The sequence below is a fragment of the Empidonax traillii genome, unplaced genomic scaffold, assembly GCF_003031625.1.
Source record: "Empidonax traillii isolate 1590-97213 ecotype Southwest subspecies unplaced genomic scaffold, ASM303162v1 scaffold25:size3598162, whole genome shotgun sequence".
Lineage (NCBI taxonomy): Eukaryota > Metazoa > Chordata > Aves > Passeriformes > Tyrannidae > Empidonax > Empidonax traillii.
In genome coordinates, this window is record NW_020955218.1 from 2,205,470 (window position 1) to 2,230,945 (window position 25,476).

A 25,476-nucleotide genomic window follows, 5' to 3' on the forward strand; every position below is an offset into this window, starting at 1 on the left:
TTGAAATATTGAAAAAGGAAAAGTTCTTTTCAGATAGGGATCCATAGGCTATTGCAACTCTCTGCCAAGAGAGACTCTAGTCTTGATTTATTGTTCAAGAGCGGTAGAGAATAACTTTAAAGTTCACCCTGAGAAACATTCTCTCATTCTCATCTGAGTCGACAGTTGCGATCATCCTTCCTTTATCTACGGGAATAAAGTTAGTCCTAAACCAATTTGCAACATCTTCAAGCAATACCTTAATCCGATTAAGACATCCACTGCAGATACCCTGAGGGGTTTTTGTGGTGAACTGAGTAGTTCCCACAAAAATAATTATTCTCCTTGTATTTGATGCTTGTAGCCTGCAATGGGAGCTTGCCTAGCCTCAGGATAACCAATGAAAAGATACCCACTATGCCACATGAACCTTCGGATTAAGTCTTTGGAGAGGTGAGGTCAAATAAAATCCATGTAACATTTCCAATATTCAGCAATTTTCAGGAGTAAACCCGGTACAAGGCCTAATTCACAGCAAAAACCCAAAACTTAGGGGACCTCAGCATCTCACCTTGATGCCTGGAATTAAGGGTACCATTTGCTAATCAACAGACTTTTAAAAGTTTGCCTTCCATGAACACATCCCCTTGTGTCACTGATTTCTGAGGATAATTACTAACCACAGAAGATATTTAAAGCTAATTACACACCTCCTACTCCTCAGAATTTAACTTGCATAGCAACCAGTTTCCAGGCAACACTTGCCACTGTATAATAAATCTAATAGTTTTATATAGATAATACATACATACGTGTGAGTGTGTCTCTGAAGGGACATACACATACACAACATTACAGAGAGAAAGAACTTTTCTTGTCTACTCTTCTCTTGTGTATTATTTTGAGGGATAAACTATGGCCCCACTTGAGCTCAGGATTCGGCATCTCTAATGAACTAAAGCCAGGCACCGTGAACACAATGTGAATGAGAATGTTGCAACAGCATTTTAACAGGTAATCAAATCTGGAGTGTTTCATCTGTGCAATTTATAAAGGCACCCAGACCAGCTATCACAAACATTCAGAAAGAGTTGTGTGTTTTGCAGTAGATTTGGGACAAGAAAAGATCTTCCCAACTTCCAAAATAGGCACAACACTTAGACATTAATGTCGTCATTAAACCCTTAGGAATCCCACACACTTTGGTGTGAACTTGTGCACAAATGTGCATGCACATGAAGGTGTATGGTGGTTTCTTGTGCTCACACCTACACTCTTTACACAGGGATGCATAAAGGCAGGATGTCCACATATGTGCATCTCTAAATTTTTATTACTGTTTGTTATTTAAGTAGCTGAAAGACACAGTTACTCGTTAGAGTTATACTAAAAATAAATTTTGTTTTAGGGTTTTTTAAAGTTTATTTTAGGTTTTTATAAAAATGACTTTGAATTCAGGGTTATGGAGGCAGCTAACCTCCTACCAAAAAGGTAGAAATGGACTTTAGCAACCAAGTTCCGTGAGTTCAGTCAGTCTTTCCAATGCAAACCCCCTTGGAACTGCTTCGATTTTTCAAAAGATGTAAAGTCAACAGAAAAACAAACACAACCAGAAAAACTCCCCATGTCCCAGGGTGAAAGGGAGAACTTCACAAATAAAATGCAAACCTCATCAGCTGAAATACTGACAATCAGGTAAAGCAGAGTAGTGCAACAAAGTGTAAGAAAGAGAGCCTTGAGCTGACAGGGTTGATGTTGATGGATGCAGCATAATTATGTGGTTGAACTTTACTTCTGATATTATGTTTTATAGTTCAAGATACATAGGTAGCAATCAGATAGGCACTTCTGAGAGGAATAATGTCAGTAGTCCCTGTGCCTTATTTCAGTATAAAACTAAGAAAAACAATCTAGATTTTTGACTAAATCTAACATGTTTGGCAGTATCTCCCAGAATCAACACTGCATCCTAGAGATGCTGGAGTAAACCACTTCACAAAGTAAGGAACAAATCCAGCAGAAAGGAGAAAACGCAAAAATCAGTTTTACTTACCTAAATTTTGATTTGGAGATCCGGTGCCTGAAAGACAAGAATTGCCATTAAAGTCTCTGAAGCTGTCTCATACCTCCCAGGCTTTTGTGAAAATAGCAACAGAAAGAAACAAAGTTAAGCTGAATTAATTTTTTAATCTATGCTGTTTTCCTCTTGAGTCTGCTGTAAGTCAGTGTAGGCACTGGGTATGGAGGATTCCCTCATACAGAAACTTTGATTTTTGTGGTAGTCACGAAGCAGGAGTCGTGCCATGATGGGATTCTACCACCTATAGATATCAGTGAACTAGCTTTTCTCTTGGACAAAAGGTTGGCCTAATGCTAGGGGGACTCTACTGATGCTAACAAATTAATTTCTCAAGTATCACCCTTTTTTTTTTTTTCTTTTTTTTCTTTTTTTAGTCACTATTTTTTTACTATATTAAAATACATATGACTTGATACAGACAGCTTTCACACATCATCTATCACTTCAGGATATATAAGCACATTATGAAACCATAATAACAGAGAAAATAATGTTTGCTTTTTTTTTTTTTTTCCAGCAATTGAAGGAAAAACAGTGCTTGATGGATATTTTCAAACTTAGATATCAACTCTTATTTGTCTTTGTTATCTATGTAAATTGCTTTGCATTCAAACAGGTCTGTAAAAAAGATTCTGTTGCTATCAATGAAATTTTCAGAATTAAGCACTCCTGAAAATTTGGCTACATTCCCATCTGTCTAAATATACAATTTCATGCATTTAGGTTTATTCATCTAAATAATCTCGTTAACCTTTTATGAGAAGTCACAGGCAAAGCTAGAAATAGACCCCGATACTCTAACCACAACCTTGCTCTGCTTGACACGTGTCCTGTAAGGCCTTTGAACTCTTTGGTTGTCTCTTAGTACGTCCATAATGATGCACAGAAAGAAATGAATGTGTGTGGATACAAAGACATGAGTCAGACATGATTTTGGAAGCTGCAAAATCCACTACCAATACCAGAAGAAACGAGAATATGGGCAGTGACTATGAACAAGATATTTCTGCTGCATTAAAGCATTTCTTAAGGTTCCCCCTATGATGGGAAAGTGATTCATTGTTGACAATAGTCAGCAAAGGTCTTACTGTAGTGCCTTAAAATTGGATTCACTGTTAGTAGACATGGGACAATGTGATTCTGGAAGCATCTAACTTCCTGCAGCAGTCTTAAAAATGGTCAGTCCCTGCTTGAGGACATCAGTTACTGACAAGCAATCAGCGATGGGTCAGGTTCCTTATGTGGAAGAGGTTTCAGTGATAGGAAAATTTCACCAGCAGATGGTCCAAGACAAAAACAACAAACAAGAAGCCTTTGCACTGAATACATCATTCCTGCTGTGTCACAGGCAGCTTGTCTAGGCCACATACTAGGCAGCAGTGTGGTTACAGACACACACAGGGCTCTTGATAGAGAAGAAATAATGCACTGGTGGAACAGAATGCTAAATTATGCTGCACAGACAAAGCAAGCTTTATGACAGATGCCAAGTGAAGCACCTACAAAGCACATCCTTAAAGCTATCCCACTTCTCACTGAGAACTCTGGCTTGATAAGCACTACCTACAAACTGATGGATCAGATTTACAGGCACCAGGAAAGAAGGCTCAGACAAAGACAGGGAAAAGATGAAAAAAAATCACAATGAAGGAGAAAGGTGGGCACCGGAAAGGAGGTGGTAAGGATTTTGATAGGAAAAGTTTGGAGTGGGTGGGAAGAGAGAGAGAGAGAGAGAAAGAGAGAGATGCATTAGCAAACCTGCCTGATGGAAGGGGAAGGACAAGGGAGTGTGAAGTCCTCTGGTGACCTCTCTGGTTAATAGTTTCCAAGTGAGGCAGCTCTGTGGCGTTTTAAGGAATCATTTATTTAAGCAAAAGAGATGCAGCAGGTGTAGTACTCATCATGCATGTGATAATTATATCTTTGGAGCATTATGAGCAGCAGCCAAGTGCATTCAGTGCTCCCACAGGTTAGCTACAGCCTTCGATCCCCCCCCCCCCTCCAACCCTCCACCTTTCTTTGCTGCTATGGCAGAAGGCTTTATCACATGTGGGTGTGCTGTATATATAGAACAGGACAAGGAAGGAGGATCAGATTTATATTTAGAGGTAGAATCCGAGAGTGAAGTGGAATTCTGGAAACAAACTGTATAATAACTGATCCCAAAAACATTATGCACGAATCTGAAACACGTCTTTCAAATGACTGTTATGATCAAGATTGTTTATCAGAACTACGGAGACCAGTGCCCTATAAAAAAATGCTTTTATGGCATCACTAGGGGCTGTCAAATAGTCTCGATTTGGGGCTTTGCCATGGCTTCTTTGTGACACTCCAAACTGGCACTTGGCAGGAGTTTAGGGTGGACCAGATTTTCTGCTGAGTTTAAACATGGATCTCTTGCATCCCTGGTGTTCTGGGAGCTTTATGTCATTGGGAGAAAGAGAGTGTCTCCATTTGTGTCAAACTATGGAATGTCTTGAGAAATTATTGTTTAAAATCATGGTATAGTAGCCTATATGAAAATCACTTCAAATCACACTGAGTGTGGAGCCACATAACTCAGATTGTCTTTTAGAAGGACAAACACAGAAATCAGATCTCTACTGTGTGGCAAGCTATCTTTAAAATTCCCTAAAACTCTTCTAGCCTTACACAGTGATGTACTACACACAGATAAGACACTGAAATTCAAAGGTTTCTTAATCAACATAAACCTCTGGATAATCTGCATAACTCAAATGTAGTGAGATATCCCACATTCTGAGAGATAAGAGTCTTCATTTCCATGTTTGTGGTGGACACCAGAGAAGGCACTTGTGAAGGATGTGACACTTTTGTATAACAGGGATTGAGGACTGTGTAATTGTACACACAACAAACAATTCTTGAAAAATCTCGTAGGTCACCAAGCATGACAAAAAGACCATGTTACAGCTTTTTTTCTGGGTGTGGGTGTTACTAAACATGGCCATAAAATTATCTGACATGCTGGTCACAGCTACTTTTATATCATATGATTCCACTCAAAGGCAACTACCTTCATGAGGATTCACTAGCAAAAGCTCACAGAAAAGCAGTAACACAGAAATGGACTTTACTGTGCCTCTGGGCTATACTCAACTTTGGGGAACATTCAAAGAGCTTCACTAAAATCTTACAGATTTTAAAACTGTAAGAACACGGTCCTGGTGTGACATTGGTTTTGTTTCGGTGCAATATGGTGCATTCATGCAGTTACGGGTCAAGCAGCACAACATGTTTCCCTCTCTCTATTCCTGCTGATGACATTTCTTTGCTTCTAGACAGGATGCTGGCATTTCTGAAGAGAAGGTGTCCACCCTAAGGTCCTTTTTTCACACATTACTGGGATAAAAGCATACAATGATACAAGATAATCAGGAATGTAATGTGCAGGCATGGAGTCTGCAGCCTAATTAAGTGTTAGGGCTGAGTTCTGCCCTCAGCTGAGTTTCTGCAATTCACAAAAAAAGCAATGGGCCTCCATCCTGCCCCTGTACAACACAATTAACACTGGGGAGCTGTACAGGAACTTGCAATGACCATTTCTCATTTCTGACCATTAATTAAAAGCTTTCAGCAAAACAGAAGAGATGACCAGCCCTGGAGAACTTGCATTAAGCAGAGAACTCACAATGATTCCTCTTTTTCCTTTTTTTTAAAACACTCTGGCCCTCCTTGCAGAAGCACTGGATGAAGAATGCTGACCTGATGAGAGCCACGCTGGTTTAAAGAGGCGGTTGTTGGCCTGCTGGTTTGAAGAGGTGGTCGTTGGCCAGCAGAAGTAAGAACCTACAGAACATCCTTAAGAAAATTGGATCTGTCTAGCCTAAAACTGAGATGATTTGCTATTCAACAGGCTTTCTTAAAGTCTGGGAAAATAGGCTAGCACTTCAGTATTCCCTAAATAATGTTGCTCTCCCTGTGGCAAGTCACAGGCAAGTCCTGGCACAGAGTCGGAAGGAGGAAGATAACTCCTCTTCCACAAGGGCATGCTATTGTCCTTTAGACACAGACCTAGAGCTCACTGTGAATATTAAAAGCACCTTGCTCATAATAAATTGGAGAGCAGTAGCTGAGACTGACACATACGGGCTGATCCCGTATGTTTTCCCGCTGAAACCAGCAGTGGTTTCACAGTTTTTGGCAGACTTTTCTTACCACTGTTCCTGATGTGATGGGACCAAAGTCCCCATCACATCACAAAGAGTCTGTCTTCTGTATGAGAGAAAACCAGCAGCAAGTACAGCAAACCTGCAAGCAAACAGACCCTTCTGCCTTTACCACTGGCCCCTATGCTGATGATGGCAAGAACTGCACAGGAATTATTTTCCCAGCCAGAAACGCACAAAGGGAAAAATCCCTGACCATTCAGCTGCCAGGGAAAGCTTCCATTGATCATAATATTTTCAGGACACACTGTTTTCAGTTGGAAAGCCAGTGTAGGTTGCTCATTTTGGTTTATCCTTTTTTATTGTTTGAGCTACATTTGGTGGAAAAGCAGTTGAACTGTCCCCCAAATGTATGGAAATCCTGGCCAAGGTGAAAATGCCAAGTGGCTTATTGTTTCAGTGAAAGCAGATAATTTTAAGCCCTCTTTCCCTTTGAGCTCAAGTGCTTCACTTTTCTATTGAAGCTCTATGGAACATTAGTTTTCACAAAGGTCTTTTTTTTAATCTAATACATATGTATAAAAGCAAGCTCTATTGTGGCACACTCCAGATCTGTATGGTTGTATTAGAAAATTAACATTCTGCTTGTATTGGAAGATTATATGTGCTGACACCCTGCACAGAACAGATTACTCCTGATTATGAGCAATAGCCTGTCCTCAGGAATCTAAGCCCTGCACAGCAGTAACCACAGAGGTTCAGGGAAATTACTGGCTATTGGGAAGCCCTGGATGGAAGGATATCCTGTAAATAGAAACCCATTGCTCCTAGCTCCGGGTTTATCCCACTGATGCCTGCTGCAGAGGAAACGTGTTTCTTTGTACCCCGAGGCAACAGGTTATTAAAGCTGTGACACGTCAGAAATAAGATCAGTTCCACTTCCAAGTGTTGTCCAGGAGGATAAAAGCTGTTGTGTTCCTACCTCAGGGCAAATGTCAGAGCAATACAAGGCAATACCATGACAGGGATAACATACTGTTAAAGTTGTGGGATGCTTTTTAGTTTCCTGTGGAACCCTACAAAACCATTTTCAGATTCTAGTGTCTGATGAAGTTTATACTATACCCTTAGGAAGGGAATTGCTCTGTGCCACAGCACTCCTGCTGCCAGCAGAATTACACCAGGAATGAATATGAATGAAGTTGGGGTGTTTTTTTTTTGTTTTAAGTTCTGAAAAATTGGAATTACACAACACGCAAAGAGAGATTAGATGTTAGATTCCTCCTGAAACTCCTTCTGCTGTTTTGAATACTGGCATTACTCTGGACAGCACAGGTGATGGAGGAAGTTTCTATAGTATGGATACTAGAGATATAAAACCTTCTTTGAGATAATTCATCTGCAGAAGATAGCTTGTGTTTGAGAGGTACTCTCCTGATCTCACATAGCATATGTCTCTGTGGAGCTGAGAAAGGCTGTCAGGGAAGATCTCCTTTTCCAAAAGGCACGTTTGAGCCTGGTTTCTCAAGTAGATCTTTCTGTCATTCACAGGCACAGTTTTTCAAAGCTCTACAGATTTTTAAAAGAACAGAAAAAACAGCCAGTAATTCTAAGTTATCTTCAACAAAAAAGTTTTTTCCTCCAGTCTCCTGAGCATTTGTTTTTCCTTTTATTGTGAGTACATTTGGATGGCAAGCTCAGCCTGTAACTGTGGTGGTGGTGCTGGGGTGGTTAAATGCCCTAGGCAGTTTGATGTCAATAAAGAAATAAATATATTGCCTTTGACTTGAAATCCCCCCCTTGCTTCAGTCGTGTCTGGCCACAGTTTGCCCAGTGCAGCCTCTGCCCTCTGGGAAAATGTGTTTTAATAGCAAAGTAATGGGGACTTATGGCCACTGGGTGATTTTAGAAAGCTGGTAAAAACCAAGACTCATGTGCAATACACGAAACTCAACAATCAAACAAAAAACTTGGCTACATTTCAACTGTAAAAACAGGGGGCTGATGACTGCTCAAAAGTGCTGGCCTAATCTTCAACTAGAGTAAATCAGGATGGCATGGGTATAATTATTAATGCTTATTCAACATCTCTAGTACTTGGTGAGGAACTTTTTTTAAAAGCTGAACTGACTTCCCACATGAATTTTCACTATTCTTGAACACCGGGCCAAATTCTGATTCTTAGTCAGGTTCCAATAATAGAAAACACTCGTGCAGATAAATTCTTGCTTAAATTATATATATTCCAGCAGGAATATTGGCCTATGGGATGTTTAAAAGAGGGGTCAATAAGAAGAACACTTAATACCAGGAAAAAGTCAGGAAAGCTGGTTTCTCTCTGCCTAAGTGTGTGACGCAGTAACAAAAGAAACCAGAAAGGATTCCAAACCTCAGCATCAAAGGCAGATCTGAATTTACCCAGAACTAAGGAATTTGCAGCTTCACAAAGCTTGAAACAAACATTTTACAAAAGCAGGAAGTATTGGCAAAATTTGTATCTCACCCCAGAATTTCATATACAATGATATAGCCATTCATTTTCATGCATGAAGGAGCCTATCCATCTCCTAGAGATGAAAAGCAATCTGAGTGAGGCCTTGAGGATCCCAACTGTCCTTGGGTAAGGAGTAAAAAAATCCTTCTCAATAACAGACTTCAACTCTCCTACTATACATCATCCATTTTCAAACGAAGTGAAGAGTGGCAAGGAAACTGTTTATCTCTCTGAATATTACTTGTCCTGGTCTGGTGAAACTTAAGGCCCTGGTTTAACATTTGCAACACGAGAAGAAGAAATGAAGTTTAGTTTTCCTCTAATTTTCCTATGCCTTCTTCCCTAAAACCTGTTGGACTTAGCCATCCCTGCTCCTAATGCCAAATCTGAGGACTGCCATTCTCCTGTGAGCACGCTGGGCTATTTTGAGTAAACTCCATTCTAAGTCATGATTACGTTCAGAGTTGGGTTTAACTTTGGCTCTCCTGGCCACATTCCAGCTAGGATAATTATGTTCTGCTTGCCAAAATTCCCCATGTAGTTTCAGTGCAGAACAATCTATCCCTCAAACATCTCCTCATACACTTGTGCCTGTTGTTTTTAAACACCTGTCACATTTTACCCTGAAGGTGGTTGAACTTTAATGCTGTGAAAACAATCTCTGCATTTACAGCTCATAAAGTGCTTTAGGATCTGCTGGGATTAAGAACATTGAATGCAAGAACAAATGAATGCAAGCTGTAATATTAAAAATATATGAAACCTTATAGTAACTGTTGCCATTGCTTTTGGCACTGCATCCCCTCTCCCGAAGGACTTTAACTGCCCTGACAGATGCTGGAAAAGCAACACAGCAAAGCATAAACAGTCCAGGAGGTTCCTGGAAAGCACTGATGACAACTTTCTGACACAGGTAGCGGAGGATCCCACAAGGAATGGTGTGCTGCCTGACCAACACTACCAAACAGGGAAGGCCTTGTTGGAGCTGTGAAGGTTGGGGGCAGCCTTGGCTGCAGTGACCATGAGCTTGATGAGTTCAGTATTGGGCAAGGAGGAAGCAGGGCAGCAAGCAAAACTGTAATCATGGACTTCAGGAGAGCTGATTTTGGTCTCTTTAGGGGATCTTCTAAGAAGAATTCCATGGGAAGAGTTCCTCCAGGGAGGGAGGTGTTAGAAGAGTGGGTTGATATTCAAGGATGATATCCTCCAGGCTCAAGAGCAATGCATCCTGATGAGGAAGAAATCAGGCAAAGGGGGCAAGAGACCTCTGTGAATGAACAAGGAACTCCTGTCATTATTGAAGCAGGAAACAAACAGGAGATGGAAGCAGGGTCAGGCTACTTGGAATGAATATAGAGAGGTTGTCAGAGTAAGCAGAAATGAGACCAGGAAGGCCAAGGACCATCTAAAATTAAATCTGGCAAAGAATGTCAAGGACAAGAAGAAAGGCTTCTTCAAATACATCAATAACAGAAGGAAAACTCAGGATAATGTGGGCCTGTTACTAAATGGAGAGGGGGCTCTGATGGTGCAAAGAAGGCAGAATTACTGACAGCCTTCTTTTCATTGGTTTTTACTAACAAAGTCAGCCCTCAGGAATCTCTGACCCAGGAGAGCAAGGTAAAGAAATGCTGGAAGGAAGACTTTTCCTTGGCCAAGGAGGACTGGGTCAGAGAACAGCTAGGCAAACCTGACATCCAAAAAGTCCATGGGCCCTGATGGAATGCATTCATGATGGACGCCATAGCGAGGCTGCTAACAATCATTTTTCAAGATCTTCAAGATATTCAGGAGCTGTCTGGACACAATTCTGTGCCACGTGTTCCAGGATGGCCCTGCTTGAGCAGGAGGCTGGATCAGATGACCCATTGTGGTCCCTTCCAGTCCGATCCATTCTGTGATTCTGTGAACCACAGTTGCAGAATGGAGATGGTTCTTCAAACTGAATCCAGCTGGAAGAAGTGATCACACATCCACCTGATTCTTCCTGTAACACACCAGGAGCACAAGAAACTTGCTGGGTTGCCAAAGAAAGGGCTACAACTGCCTCAGTGCTGTGAGTAGATCTAAGCCAGGCTCCTTCAGAAAAGTGTTCATAACCTAAATTAAAAGACTCAGCAGGTTCACAACAGCAGACAGGTGAAGGAAAGGTATCACAAATAATTTCTCCAAGGGTTTGTAAGTTTCTGGCTGACTCTTCAAGGAAAGCAGATTGAATTTACAACACATTCCATGTATCACATCTTTTAATGTTGATAAGATCTCCTCCTCTTCAGTTTGTAGAGGAGAGGGCCAAGGGTATGTGTGGGAGATACAATCAAGGTTTACAAGGTTATGGAAGTGATAGATAAGCTGAATGTGGAACGGTTGATCACCTAATATCACAATATTAGAGGGAAAGGACAGTGACTGAAAGCAGCAATAGATCATCTTAGAACAGATAGGAGAAAATTCTTGTCTACACAGCAGGTAGTGAACATCTGAAACTTGTTGCCACAGAAGACTGTGAAGGCAGACAGCCTTAAGTCAGGTAAATCCATGGACAGGTCCATAGAGGCAAAAAGCAGAAGTGTGCCTGCTAATATCTTAAATTCAATAAGCATGAATTTGGGAGCAGTAAAAGGAGATTGGAAAGTAGAAAATACTCAGGCTCCTGTCAGAACCTGAACACTGAGTCAACTGGTAAACAGGTATGACAGAACAGAGCATTTCTTATTCACTTATGATGAGCATTTGAGAATCACCAAAGAGCTCAAGGTAGGCCCAAGGACAGGACAGAGCCTCAAAATACTCCAGCATGGTCTCATCTATAGCAGAGGTACGCTTAACTCCTTTTTAGAGGAAATTTGGAGGGACTAACACATTGCCCCCAAAGCATAAAGTCCATACTTGTTCAGTCATACAAAAGGGAAGGAAGGACTCCTCTTGCCTATCCTTGCTCTCTGTGATGTTAAAAAATACACCACATAATATGGTATTTCATAACCTCTCTCTCACACATTCTTGAGCACCTTCTTTAACTACAACGGTGCAATTTCAAGGAGGAGGCATTAATCCCTCCTAACTGATGTATTTCTTTGTCACTAGTGTTCTGTGCAGCATTTGAAGGGTGTAATGCAGTTTGTCAGATGGGAGTTCTCATCAATGTATTTCTATTACAAGACATTGCAAAGCGTACAAGAATCACTAAGAAATGGAAATGGACCAGTCATTTCCACTCTTTGCTCTACACATACTGGTTTTGACTATCTATCACCTAAGAGGAATTTTAAAATAAGAACACTGTTATCCATCAGTTTCTCTTTTAGCTATTATGCAAAACCAGATCTGCTTATCCTGGGCATTCTGTGCTTTATTTAAATCCGTGTAAACTCAGCGTCTCCTCACTAATGTCCGGAGCAAGTTTACACTGCAGTTAAGATAAGAACCTGGATCAATAGATCTTCTGCAGCCTCTCCTTTCACCCACAATGGGGTTTTCTTCCTCTTAAAAAGGCTGACATTTGCCCTGGCTTTATCCCCCGAGCCCGGCCCAAGCCCTGATGCAGATGTCTGTGTGTGTACTCACGCCAGCCTCGCGCCGCAGTTCTCGCCTTCCATGTCGGCTCCAGGGACGTTGTCTGTGTTCACGGACTCGGTCTCACTGGTGGGCATGCTCACTGTAAGAGTCAAAGGGAAGAAAAAGAGAGGGTTGGTCATTAGAATCTGGCACATCTCTTAATGAGCCACATGAGCGAAGGAACTGGCTTAATGAAAAGACCCTCAGCTGCAGCTCCTGAGGATTAAGCAATTTGCTGAGCAAGTCTTGTGCCTCCCTGTACAGACCAGGCTGGGCAGGTAGACTTCAGGAACATACACAGGTTGCTCAAGTTCTAAAGATAAGGGAAGAAGCAGCTGCTCTCTTTCTTTCAGAGTCAGTTTCTGGAAATTTTATGAATGAGAACGATTGAAAAGCAGATGAACCCAACAAGAAGCTTCTGTTTGATTCAACAGAACACTTTAAAAAGGAGCCTCTTTACCTGCAGCAGCCCAACCACCTCACTGCCCTTCCTAATCTTTTGTGCAATGATTGAATACAAATAAAAGGTACCAGGATTGGCATGTGTGCAGATAAACAGCTTCTTTTAGCCTGATAGCAAATACCACATAAATAATACTGATGTATTTTGTATGCTGTGTATCTGTCACATACTAACCATCCATGTGTTTCAACCTTACAATTATAAACTGGACCTATAGGTATAAAAGAGAAATTCAGATTGTCTGACCCACTCAGATATTACCAACAAAGGAGCCAATGAATATAGACATTGGTGGAGATTATACACTGGCACTCACCATTGAAGAACTGGACAGAATTTCCTAGGCTTTTACAGAGGTATCATGGAACAAACATCAACTGAAAGCAACCTTAGGTGTGAACCTATCTCATATGGATCCAAGAACCTGTCACATTTTCTATCTGTTATCAAATCTCAACATTTGATTTGTTTCTACAGGTCATTAAAAAAAAAAGAAGAAAGAAAACCCACACTGTTTGCATTTCACCAACTGTTCATGGCTCCTATATGAGCTCTAATAACTCCTTAATATACAATAATTCAACATAAGTTAGGAAAATGGACAGGATTTAATATGTGTTCTCTTCCCTCCTCCCCTCTTTTCAAATACACAAAACAATTGAAAAAGTTATACTTGAGACTGAGTGATGGTGGTGTTAAAACAGATCTCCCAGAAACCTGGTAGAACTTCAGAACATGACCTGTATTAGCAATTGGGTATATATATCAGATGAGACTTGAGAGCATGCACTACTACCTGGTGGAGAGACTTCTAATAGCCTGTAAGAATATGTAACTTAGTACTAAGAATACATCTGCTTGTGGGCTGTTGATACAAAAGTAGGCAACATAAAAGAAATGGGTTCTGTGTTTCAATTGGGCAGATGCTCAGAGGGCCATGGGACCAGGTCATCTTTCAGGGGCTAGAAAGACATCAGCAGGTTCTTCCAAAAGTATTCTTGGGTTCTTGCTTTGAAAGCATTATGGGAGAAATATCCCTCAAAATGAACTATCTCATCCCATCACAAAAATGCATGTACCTAAAACACAAGTCTGGGAAATCTGAAGTTCTTACGTTGTGTCCTTAGGACAATATGAAATAATTGACCCTCTAGCACTCTTGACCGAACTATGAAATATTGTACTCTAACAGTGCCTGTTCCTTTATGAAGACAGATGTTTTAATAATCTTGTTTATTTGGAAAGATAAATTAAGGATAAACTGAATTAATATTCTGGTGTACATGAAACAGTCAAGTAAGCTGTAAGAAAAAAACCCAACATTCATAATTAAAATTTTTGTCCAGACTAAGCCCTGCAGGAAAAAAACCCCAAAACACTGATATTTTGCAAGTCATTTTTGAAGATGAGGTAAAGCACTTTCAAGACATATTTGAGCTTATTTGCAAATGGAAAACAATTTCAAAGACATTAGCAAGAGACTGATTTGCAGAGCAGCTTGTTATCTTGAGTGCATGAAGAGGATATTGCACAAACAATAGAAAAACCAAGGCACACACATGCAGAATACAAAGCTGTATTACATGCGAGTCTGCACTGAGCTATACAGACACACATACACAGATATACACAGTGTGGACATAGAGTGCAGTGCAACATTACCATGGGTTTCTGTAGAGTGACTAAACCAAGCAAACTTTCCTTTCTTCTCATCAGGCAAACCAGCTGGAGTGCTTCCTTTCACAGACAAGATGGTCAGTGTCAAGTACCAGGAACAAGACATCAATAGAGAACATGCAGCCAGTGACAGGCAAAAGAAAAAGACAAGGAACTCAGCTTACACATGATATCCACTTCTGTCTGAAAACTTCATCATGTGAATTAAAAGTACAAAATGTAAAACAAAGGTATACAGAGGTATGAAATATCACTAACAGATCCTCAGAGGATAACTCTTACTTGATCTATTCTCTTTTTTTATGTCTGGCTTCTGAGAACATGAAGTTGATGAATATAAGGTTATGGGTCAGATCTTTTTTCAGTGATGTCAACGGCAAAACTCTCTTTGTTTGACTGTCTGACCTATTGAAATTGATGAGACTAAGGCAATGGCAGTGTCCCCAGGTTATCCTCTGACCCTTTGGGTCATATTCTGAAACAGCCTATATTTGAATGAGGCTCATCGGCTTCCTTCCTAAGCTGCTCCAATATCTAGAGACTCTTCCAAAACTGTCGGCACTGCTAAAGGCAAGTTGTAGGGGTGAGCACATTTCTCCTCATCTCCAGAGATAACAACATTCATTGAGGACTCAGACACACACTGCCTTACCAAAACTAGGTTACCCCTGGACTACAACTCGTGAGTTCTGTTTGAGTTTACATATGGCATTTGCCCCCTGACATCATCCTGTTGCTTGGCTTTTCACGACACTACTTAATGTTGATCCTTTGCCTGTGATGCACAGAGGGCCTCAGCCCACACAGATCAAAGGTGCACACACAGAGACATCTTAGATTGTAGTTCACACTTCCCTGATGCTACTGCTGTGAAAAATCAGACTCAGTTACAGTGAGAGATGCAGGTGCAGCGGTACATGAACTGAAGAGATCCCATGGATCTGTGTGCAGGCACCAGCTCACAAGCACTTAATACACTGGACTGATGGAAAATGTTAAGGACAATGAGAAGTATTAAAGGGGTATGAAGTATTAGAGGAAGATAAAGGTCAGAACAGACAGGAGATTAGGACTACCTTCCCCAGAGCAGAATGCTCTCAGCAGCACAATCACTTGCTTTACTTGGCACCTCAAACCACATTCAACACCAGGGGATAATCAGGTGTGCAGATGCTGTGAGGTTCGTTCAGGCCAGTTAACTAAACCTGAAAATGGAAGATGCTGGAGAAGAGTTGTGTATAAACTGGGGCTGAATATGAGGGGAAGTAGACCAAATACTGCCCAGATGGCTTTCTTATCTGACTCAGTTCTCAGAGAACTCAGACTTTGTGCATACACCCTGGCTCCAGTCTAGAAACAAGACAGGGATTTTTTGCAGTGCGGGTAATTAATTACTGGAACCATGTACCAAGAATGCTGGTGGTAAATCCACCACAGGAATGTTTTAATCAAGAAGAGATGTTGTTTCCAAATGGTGGGCTCAAGTCCAGACCAGAGTTGTATTTAGGACCATGGTATACAGACTATGCCATCTCGATGGCCACTTCCTCCCTGTAATTTTGGGAGCTGAGACAAAGGCAAAAAAGAGACCAAGGCAGATTTCCTCCCAGGTGGACACAAAGTGACTTAGCAAGGGAAATCCAGGTGCCTTGCATCCTATGGCATGTGTATTCAATGACCTATGCAGTGTCACAGGCGTAGTTCCCTGTCAACTTCAAAATATCCACTGCTTGTAACAAAATCAGAGATCCCCAGGGGTCTTGGCTCTGCCAGCTGTAGAAGGACCACACCTCCCCACTTCCCAGCCTTCAAGCAAAGCAATTAATCTTCTATCTACCGAATAATTTGCACTGAAGGTGCTTCAGTGTCCAAAATGCAGCATGGGCAAGGCATTCAACTGCCCACCTAATCCCCTAAGGTATTTGGTCAATCTACTAAGTACCAATATTTTATACAGGGGACTTGCTGACAGTAGAGAACAACTCTGTCCCTACATCGATCCATCCTAAGTGACAGCAGGTTGCTGAAGGGGTGAGAAGGCATTTCCATCAGACAGCTTGCCTCTGCCTGACTGCCCCAGGAGCAGCAGTCCAGCTAACAGGGCAATGGGCACAGAGTGGGCAGCTCACTTCAACCAAACCAGCACAGTGAACCACTAACTACACAGGGACAGGTCCCATAGATTGTATTACATATTTTCACAGAATCATGAATGGTTTGGGTTGGAAGGGACCTTTAAAAATCATTAAGTTCACTCCTCATGCCATGGGAAGGAACAAATGTAATTAGATCAGGTTGTTCAAAGCCCCACTCAACCTGACCTTGAACACTTCCAGTGATGGTGTATCCATAACTTCTACGAGCAACTAGTGTACCTGTTCCTCAGGCAAATCATGGTGGCTTTGCTTACAAGGGAATCTCTTTTTTTTTTTTTTTTTTTTTTAGATTTATCATCACATCCATAACCCGCTCTGGCTGATGAAATCTTCCATTAGCTACACATTCTCTAGGTAGCACAGCATAGCATAGCATAGAAATTTTTTTCAATGGAATTGAAACAGCTTTTCAAAGGCTTGCAAGTATTGCGTGGTTTGAACAGTGCAAACCATAAGGACCAGTAGGTTTGACATTCTCTCTACAGTGCCTTCTGAAGCCTTTGCACTTCTTACATCTTGCCACAGTGTGGCTCATGACTGAAGGAAGACTTTTAGTCTACCTTAGGAGACTTACCTAACCTCCAATTTCCCATTACTTACACAGCATTCCTGCATCAGTTAAAGCAACAACAAAAGCTACGCAGCAGCTTCCTTAGAAATAAATCTGAAAAATGCTTCATGTTATGTTACTTCTAGCTCTGAAACCCAACAGACAGACAGAAATGAGGGCAGAGCCTGCAGTCTGTGACTGACTAGGCAGACAGATGTGCAAGACCCTTTGAGAGCCTCTGTTCCATGTCACTGGCATCAAGCATTGATACCAGCTCTACCCTTGCACTAACATATGTCCCTCCTCCAATGAAATGCCCCATGGGCATGCAATGAATTATTAGATGGCTGGTTGCCAAAAGACAGCCAACTGCTGAAACAGAAAGCTGGCCCAACCAAATAACCTTCTGTGCAGTCCTGAGACAATTTTTCCCTTACACACTGGGAGAATAATATTTGCTTCCCGGTTCAGAAACATCATTACCACTGTTGCATCTTGCATTTATGAAATGTTTGTCATCTTGGCAGTGGAAGTAATTCTAATATTCAGATTTATTTCCGTGGATTATACAATGCTGCCGCGCTTATTGCTTTACCTCACTTTAATAATTTATGAGCCAGAGAAGATCACGCCTGGGCAAAGGGTGCCCAGTTCCAGAAACACAGACAAAACATAAACTTTTCACAGTTTGTAATGGGACATCTTACTACACGTCTTTGCAGGGCAATAATTTTAGAACTGAATATATCACAGGCTATCCACATTGTGTGACCTCACATCTAATTTCTACTGGTATTGAATTACTTTGCATAATATGAGTGTAAATAACTCCTTTTGCCCACACTGGCATTTGAGATCAGAAGGACCTGCAGTCACTTCACCACCATTTCACCTTATTGTGTCACCTTGGCCACATGACCAAGACTTTCTACATATCTGTTCAGTTTCTCTAACAGGGGGATTGTAATTTTGCACTCACCTTGCAAATCTCTCCGAGATCTGCAGATGAAACACATCACAATAAGTGCTAAGTACTATAGTTATTACTGATGTTAATGTCTCCCAAGCGGGACTCTGCAGAACTATAAAGCAAATCTAAAGAGCAAAGTAGTCCTGTAAATTCTCCAGCTGGGATTTAAGATTTCTTTTCCCATCAAGTACAACAAGAATAAATTGCAATATTCAGGCTGCTTCCTTTAACAGAATGTGCATCGAGTGAATGACTTTGTCTCTGGTAGAAACTCTGCTTCCCGTGGTGCTTTTCATGCCTATCATTTCATGAATGAGTCTATGGGCAGCTGTCAGAATATCAATTGATCGCATTTTAATTAATACAAGAATATTGCCCAGCTTTCCTCTTGTCACTGCCTGTTTTGGAAACGCTGGACTCATTCATCTTATTAATTTAAATAAGATACAGCTTTCATTCTGCTACATGCATACAGTGTCTTGGGAACAATCAGTGAGTATGCTCTTAATGCAAGCAGCATGCAGAAGGGAAACTGCAGAGGTAAGAGATTAGTTTTCTCTAGATGTCCTGATTTTGTCAGGAAAATTTACTAGGCATGACTGGGGTATTCTTTTGTGTTTTCTTCTTTGAAAAGGAGTTCTGTGAAAGAAAAGCTTTTACAGGAGAAGAGGAAAGGAAACTTGAACTATATGTAGGATCTTGGTGATTACAGACCTCCCAAAGTTAGAGGGAATGCATCAATAAACCTAGCACAATAAAAAAAAATCCAGAAGAATTGTGAAAATAGTTGGAAAATGCTTGCCAAGGGCTCAGAGGCCAACACTCACAACACACAGTATTATACACTACATACAATATATCTACTATATTACATTAAATGCATGTAATATATTCACTTCGCATAACCTAATCTTTGATTACATACAAATGACTGTGATTGCAAGAGGTGTGTGAGAGTGATTCACACTTTCACTTAAAGTCAGCCAGAGAACCCAGGACAATAATAAAGAGCCATGAAGTGACTGACAGTTGTATCCACTTCAGTCTAACAGGAAAAGGCTTTTGGTAAAAAAGATCTTTTCATCAGTGAACGAGCAGCAAAGGCACTGCAGCTTACTACTTGTGTAGTAACAAGACCTGCTATCACACTAAAACCAGGCTGGGCACTGGACGTGCACCACAAGGGACTGAGGCAGTGCAGCATGGCCTTGCTGAATGGAGAAGTACAAAGTAGGAACGCTGCCAGTACTGAGAGGGAGTATCCCATCTTCAAACTTCGTTCATAGATAAATTATATACTTTACAACAGAAATTGCAAAGTATGTCTTTTATATAAAAAGACTTGGGTTTACTTGTCCTTCTCTTCTTCCAGAGTGTCAACATATATCCAAGATGTCATATGATGTTGAGGGGATGTGGGCTATGTAGATTTATACCATACACAAAGAGGAATAGGAGAGAGAGTAAAATGTATTAATTGTGCAGGCCTTGTGATTAATAGATCTGTCATTACCACATGCAGACTACTGCACACCTATGAATGCATTATCTTGCTACTAATTAATCTTCCTGGGACTTATTTTAGTGTAACAAACTCGTCAGCTACTTTGAACAGCTGCCATTTCCCTTCTTTTTATAGCGATATTGACAGTAATATGCTGTGTTCCACAAATATTTGTTCCTTTCAGCCAGAGAGTGGAATGCACATTGCACAGAGGACCATGTAACGGGCACAGTCAGATTCCTGGCGCTGCCAAGAGACAGCCTTTACCAGCCTCACACATGTTCTGTTCTGTATTCGAAAGGAAGGACTTCAAATCCTCCTTGCATTTCCCTGCCTGAAGGACAAACATAACCTGTGGTATCTCAAAATATCTCATAAGCACAGGACGTGGGACTCACCCAAAAGAAGACTTCACAGAAGGAGTCTAACTCTGCTGAAAAGGGCAAGAGGAGCAGCCTCCCTGGGTAGCTGCTTGTACTGCTGAGCAAACATCTTAGTCTGTGACAGGAGTCCATTCACCACAGAGTATCTCCTGCAAGTGCAGTGGAAGCAACTCTCATAATCCCTGTGGCTGAAGAAGGACAGATGGGCTGGGTCGCAGAGTGACAGAGGTGCTACCAGAACAGGTCTTGAAAGATGTCTCTCTCCTGAATCTGGATCCTCCTACAACAGCCTAAACTGGTTTTCACGTGTGATAAATTACTTGCATTGTCTGCCTTGCGAGGAGCAACGACTGAGGTGCCAAAGTGCAAGGCATTTACTTGCTGGGATATGGTTTATAGTGTAAATTTCTGGTGTCAGTATAATATTTTTTAGCAAACCCTTGGGTCCCCATGGAATTCTGAAGCAATTCAAGGATGGATGAACTTAATGAAAGAAAGGCAAAACAACTGAGGATCTCTGACTCTTCCAACAGTGTTTTGTGATGGCAAACAAATCACAACAGCTCAGTCCTAATGGTTCTACAAATTTTCACTCTCATTCTTTATGATTTTTATCAGAGGAATTCAGGACAAGCAGCAGTGCCATCAAATGTGCCTGAAACTACCCCACAAAATGATATATGGGCACAAAAAGCAGGAACGACTCACTTAAAAACCAGAAGGATTCCATTATTGCAGGCTGGTCTGGCAGGAGCCTCAGAAATGGGGGTATGAGAGCTGCAAACACTGCAGATAATGTGTTGGGAAGTGATACAAACATTGATCATGAACAAAATAACTAACCACAAAGAAAGTGTCCTCAAGACAGCAAAATCAACAACTAAAAGAAAAAGTCCCTCTACTTTGGTGGGTTTTTTTGGTTTTTTTTTTTTTTTTTTGGTCTCTGATAATCATGAGGTTATTAATATTTCCCACCTGGCATTGTTACTAATGAAAATAGCCAGGACATAGGTTTTAAAGACAAATGTAGTTTTAAAGCAGCCCCTGTGCTTTCTCCAATTCCTGCGCATGGGGGAACTTCTGTATCTGCCCACCCAGACAAATATACACCTGGGTGATGAGGCAATAGCTTTGATGAGAATCTCTACTTCAGCAACAGCATCTTTGTTCTTTCAGTTCACAGCCCTGTGAATCCATCTTCCCTGCGGAGTCCAGGAGAAGAAAAAAAAAATTACAGAAGCTCCTTCCCAACTTGATCTGCTTAGGTCATCAGAAACTCTCCAGGGAGTCTAGGTGTCTGCTTTACACCTAGACTGCTAAGCTTCAAAGAGACTGGAGATGCAGCGCTGGTTGTTTTATGACATTCCTGCCTGCCCAAAGCCATTTCAAGGTGGGTGATGCCTGAAAACTCTGTGAGTGGCCTACAATTTGCGAGCTAGAGAAAGTAAGAGGATAGGTCAGGACAGCAGGAACTGTTTGAGTGGTGCAGTGGGTGGGGAGTCATGCCCTGGTAGCTCACAATGGACATTTTTCCCAGAGGGAGCTTGTACAACCCTGCAACCAGGGAACTTCAGCAGGAATTGTGCCAACAAGAAGGTACATCTCTCTGAGGACTATAACTGGTATGGAAGAAGGAAACTACACTCCTCAAGGCTGGCCCTTGTTGGTATCACAAACAAACAAAAAAAAAAGGAAAAGTGAAGGTGAGGGAGAAAATGGGCTGTATTATTCCAAAGGATAGGCAGGATACAGGCTCAGCCACAGGTGAAGGAACTGTAGGAAAGAACAAGTCACTGAGAATTTTCATTAGAAATACCACTCTGCAAGCTGGAAGAGTAGTGTATGCTTCCTGCATTTGGGAAGACTTAATTTAGAAGTGGTGCTTAAAATATTTAAGCATTAATATTATGAAGAAAAGCCAGCAGCGAGGCCCTGTCCATACGAACAGTCCCATTGCACAGCCAGTGCCTGACTGAGGTGAATTCTCAGCAAGTGCAGACGTTTTCTAACAGCAGTATTCATGTGAGGTGTGTGAGAAGGCTCCTGGATGATGCCTTCCTTGATGGCAAACAATCAAGCAATTCAGTTCACTGGTGAATGGGTACAGTACCACACACATAAGATCTAGGCCACTCTAGAGCCAGGGCTCTGTGAAAGCACTGAACCCCTGTAGTTGTGCTCGTGGATCACACTGAACAGATTCTATTCAGCTTCATGATCTGAAATGGGACTCACCTCTCCTATTCCAAAATGTGCATGAAACTCTGTTTTGAAACCTGGTCTGCTACATTTCTTCTGTGCCTAGTAAATAAAATGCTTGGGATTTTGTGTGCTGCTCTTGCATGTGGTGTTCTTCCAGACACTTTTGCTAACATAATGACTAGTCTGATACTAGACAGTATTATCACAATATCATATGAGTCAGAAGCATGAGACATGCTAGCTGGGCAGGCTGTGTGTTACTGTGCAGCCAGCAGAAAAGCAAAGAATTGAAGCTAAAGAGTCTTGCCCTTAAAATCAGCTTGTCAAACCTGTAATTAAAGCTTTTATACTTCTTGAGCAGGGCATTGAGAATGGGTCAATTACCTCGAGCCAAAGAATCAGGCATTTTATAGTGGCCTTGAAATAAGAGATTCCTGGTTTGCAAATTCTTCTAGCATGCAGGAGAGTGAGGGACTGATAACAACAGCTTGAGCTAAGCTTAGTGTGGGCAGGTGTTATGCAAGCTTCCCTCACACAGCTGTGTTAAAACAAGTCATTCGTGACCTGGCGTAGCCCTGTTATTCTGCTCGTGGTTCTTCAAACAGCTAGATAATACACTTATGTTTTGATCCGCACATCTGTGAGGATCCACACAGCTCTGCCATAGCATCCTTGTTCTGATGCTTAACCCTTCTGCTGCTTCAGCCTACGGATTTTAATGTAGTTGGTAAAATCCTCACCCTGATCTAAAGGTACCCTGTGTTACCTATCCTTGGGTCCACTACAGGACCTTTATAGTTTGCAACTTAGAGGGACTTGTCTGACTGCAGCCCTTCCTCAAGTGAGAAAGGAGATGCATCATGTTGCGGTTTGTGAACTTTGTGAGTGGAAATGAGGATGTGACAAGTCCTGTGAACACCAGTGGGCCCTAAAGCTGAATTTGAATTTAGTCCTCAAGGGCTGAAAGGCCAGTTCTCTAGTCTGCTGACTTATCTCTACAATCCTGCTAACTGAAGAGCTGCTGTAACCAGCAGGCAGACTCAGTGCCACAGCTATTTTCAGTTCAGTTCCCCAGTTGGAAACGTTTTCCTTCCCCCGCCACCTCTCTAGGCTGTTGTTTATGAGATAACTGGGATGGAGAGACCTGCTTTTCTTCCCAGGAGCAAATACAACTGGAGTTTTTATCCTATTAGCAGACTATCCGAGTGGATGGGAAGTTTCTCATCCAATAAACAGAAGTGAGCAGGAGCAGAGTGAGGGTGTGACTGCTGCTCCCTCAGAGCCTTGCCTGCACCAGGGGCCCTGCTGCAAACTTCCCAGGCTTCCCAAAACGCTGGATGCCACTCACATGCTGTCCTTTCTCCTCAGCTGCACCAGCACTACCAACCAGTTTGGTTACATATATACTAGCTCAGCTGTGTAATGTTGCCCAGACTCCCTGTCTCCAAGGACATTTGCCACAGGAACATCACAGAGCCTCCTGCCAGCTCCAGCTCACTGCGCTGCCTTCACAACAGCAGGGTCCCTGTTCTAACCTCACCTGCATTTAAAACAAAATACTGTTACCTTTGCCTTCTTGTGTGCTTGCTTGTGAATTGATTTAAGATACTCAAGCTACTTGCAGCCAGGGGCAGGCAAGGTGGAGGATGTGAGTGTTGCCCAGGGAGAGCTCTGCTAATGCACCTTCTGCCTCCCTTAGCCTTTTCTGACCTCTTAGAGACTGCCTGCTTTGAGTCCTTTCCTAACAGAACTCAGTCTGGGCCAAGGAATGCAAGGTCTGGGCCTTCGTATTTACCTTCCTGCATGTCAGTCTTCAAGTTATAATATAAAATACACAAGGAAAGACAAAGAGAGAGATAGGCCATGATGAATACACACTTAGACCAAGGGGGAAAAAAATGTTTGTATCAGAACAATTTCTGTTACAGTCTGTTCCATCACATTCCCCTACCTGCCAAGAGCACTTTTAAGACATTCAGCTTATGAGACCTGTATTGAAGGTTCTACTTGTACAAAACTTTTCCTACATGTACTTGGACTAATCACACTCAGTTGCCTCTTCTGAGGCACTGGATGGCGTTTTTGACATTCCACCTGGGATATTTCCCTTGAACTATCACACTGCAAGAGTACAAGCCTCAGCTACTGTACTTCATCTGTCAGTTCACAATGAAGGTCTATGATACCATGAAATGTCTACATTGGCATTCGATTAATATCTTTAGGGAGCTGAACTCCATAGTTACTAGCTTTGTTTTTCTATAAACAGGAAGTACATACACATACTTTTAATTTCGGTATATACAGTGCCAGACACACTGTGGCTTTGATCTTGGCCAGTATTACTGTAATACAACTAGTTCTCACCCCCAACAGTTGTTTGTAACTCTGAACACATGCTTTATGTCCCTCAGCTACTGTTACTGAACACCAGAGCCTTTTTCCTGACAGTTCTCTATACCGCATCAAAAAACGCTCAGGATTTCAGCTGCTATCATTCCTGCTCACTGATCCTTTCTTCTCAACCAAGACACTCTGGAGGCTACGGCTGGAATTTGAGAACTAATTCTCAAATATTGATCACAGATCATTCTCACTGGCTTCAGCAGGAACTCTTCAGTACTCCATAGTTTTTAAAACCACTTTACAACTGTCCTTATAAAGATTTAAGACCACACTATAGCCATCTCCTTAAAAAATAAAATAAAAAATGGTCTTGCTCTGTGAATACTTAGCTTAGGGGGTTGTGGCATTTCTTCCAAACATTTTCTGTGGAGATTCTGGTACTGAATGCTTTCTATGCCTCTCTAACCATGGGAAATAAAGCAATTCATCAGAAGGTGTGGCAAAGGCAGTCTTCTCACAGACTAGTGTCCTTTCTTGAGAAGTGTAATCACAATGTCAGTGGATTAATCTTGACAGCTTCAAGAAGTACTTGCCAAAAGGGAAGACAGAGATTAATTTATTTGCACAAAGTTAGTCTTCCCCAGCTATATAAACAATAGATTCCCCCTAAAGCCTTACTTTAAAAGATATTTCTATGTACCATATTAGTATTACAAGAGCATTTCTACATCAGCCTAAGTCTCACTTCCAGTAGGCAAAACAGAGGTGTTATCTCAGTAGACAGTCTTTGCTAGAGAAATAGCTTTTATAGTGGATAAACTTAATGCCCTCTCAACATTAATGTCAGCCTCTATATGCTGTGGCTGGTCACACATCACTGCTCCAGCAGTTCTCAGTGTAATGTTGTTTGTGCTCCAGGTTACAGGAAGGATGAAGATGGAAAAACCTGAAAGTTGAACAACACAAGCCAGAGCCTCAGCT

At 41.6% G+C, this 25,476-nt stretch overlaps 1 protein-coding gene across 12 annotated transcripts in view; it reads right to left on the minus strand.

Moving 5' to 3' along the window:
• Positions 1-25,476, minus strand: part of CACNA1C (calcium voltage-gated channel subunit alpha1 C) — a 431,380-nt gene that overhangs the window by 109,266 nt on the left and 296,638 nt on the right. For 6 of the 12 annotated variants that reach the window (XM_027905690.1, XM_027905663.1, XM_027905648.1 and 3 more), the window contains exons 10-12: positions 14,370-14,444; positions 12,254-12,344; positions 2,033-2,059 (exon numbers count right to left, since the gene is read on the minus strand). In XM_027905690.1, coding sequence (XP_027761491.1) covers positions 2,033-2,059; positions 12,254-12,344; positions 14,370-14,444 — 193 coding nt within the window. The remainder of the gene's footprint in view (positions 1-2,032; positions 2,060-12,253; positions 12,345-14,369; positions 14,445-25,476) is intronic. The other 6 variants (XM_027905723.1, XM_027905708.1, XM_027905715.1 and 3 more) reach the window with 1 other exon arrangement.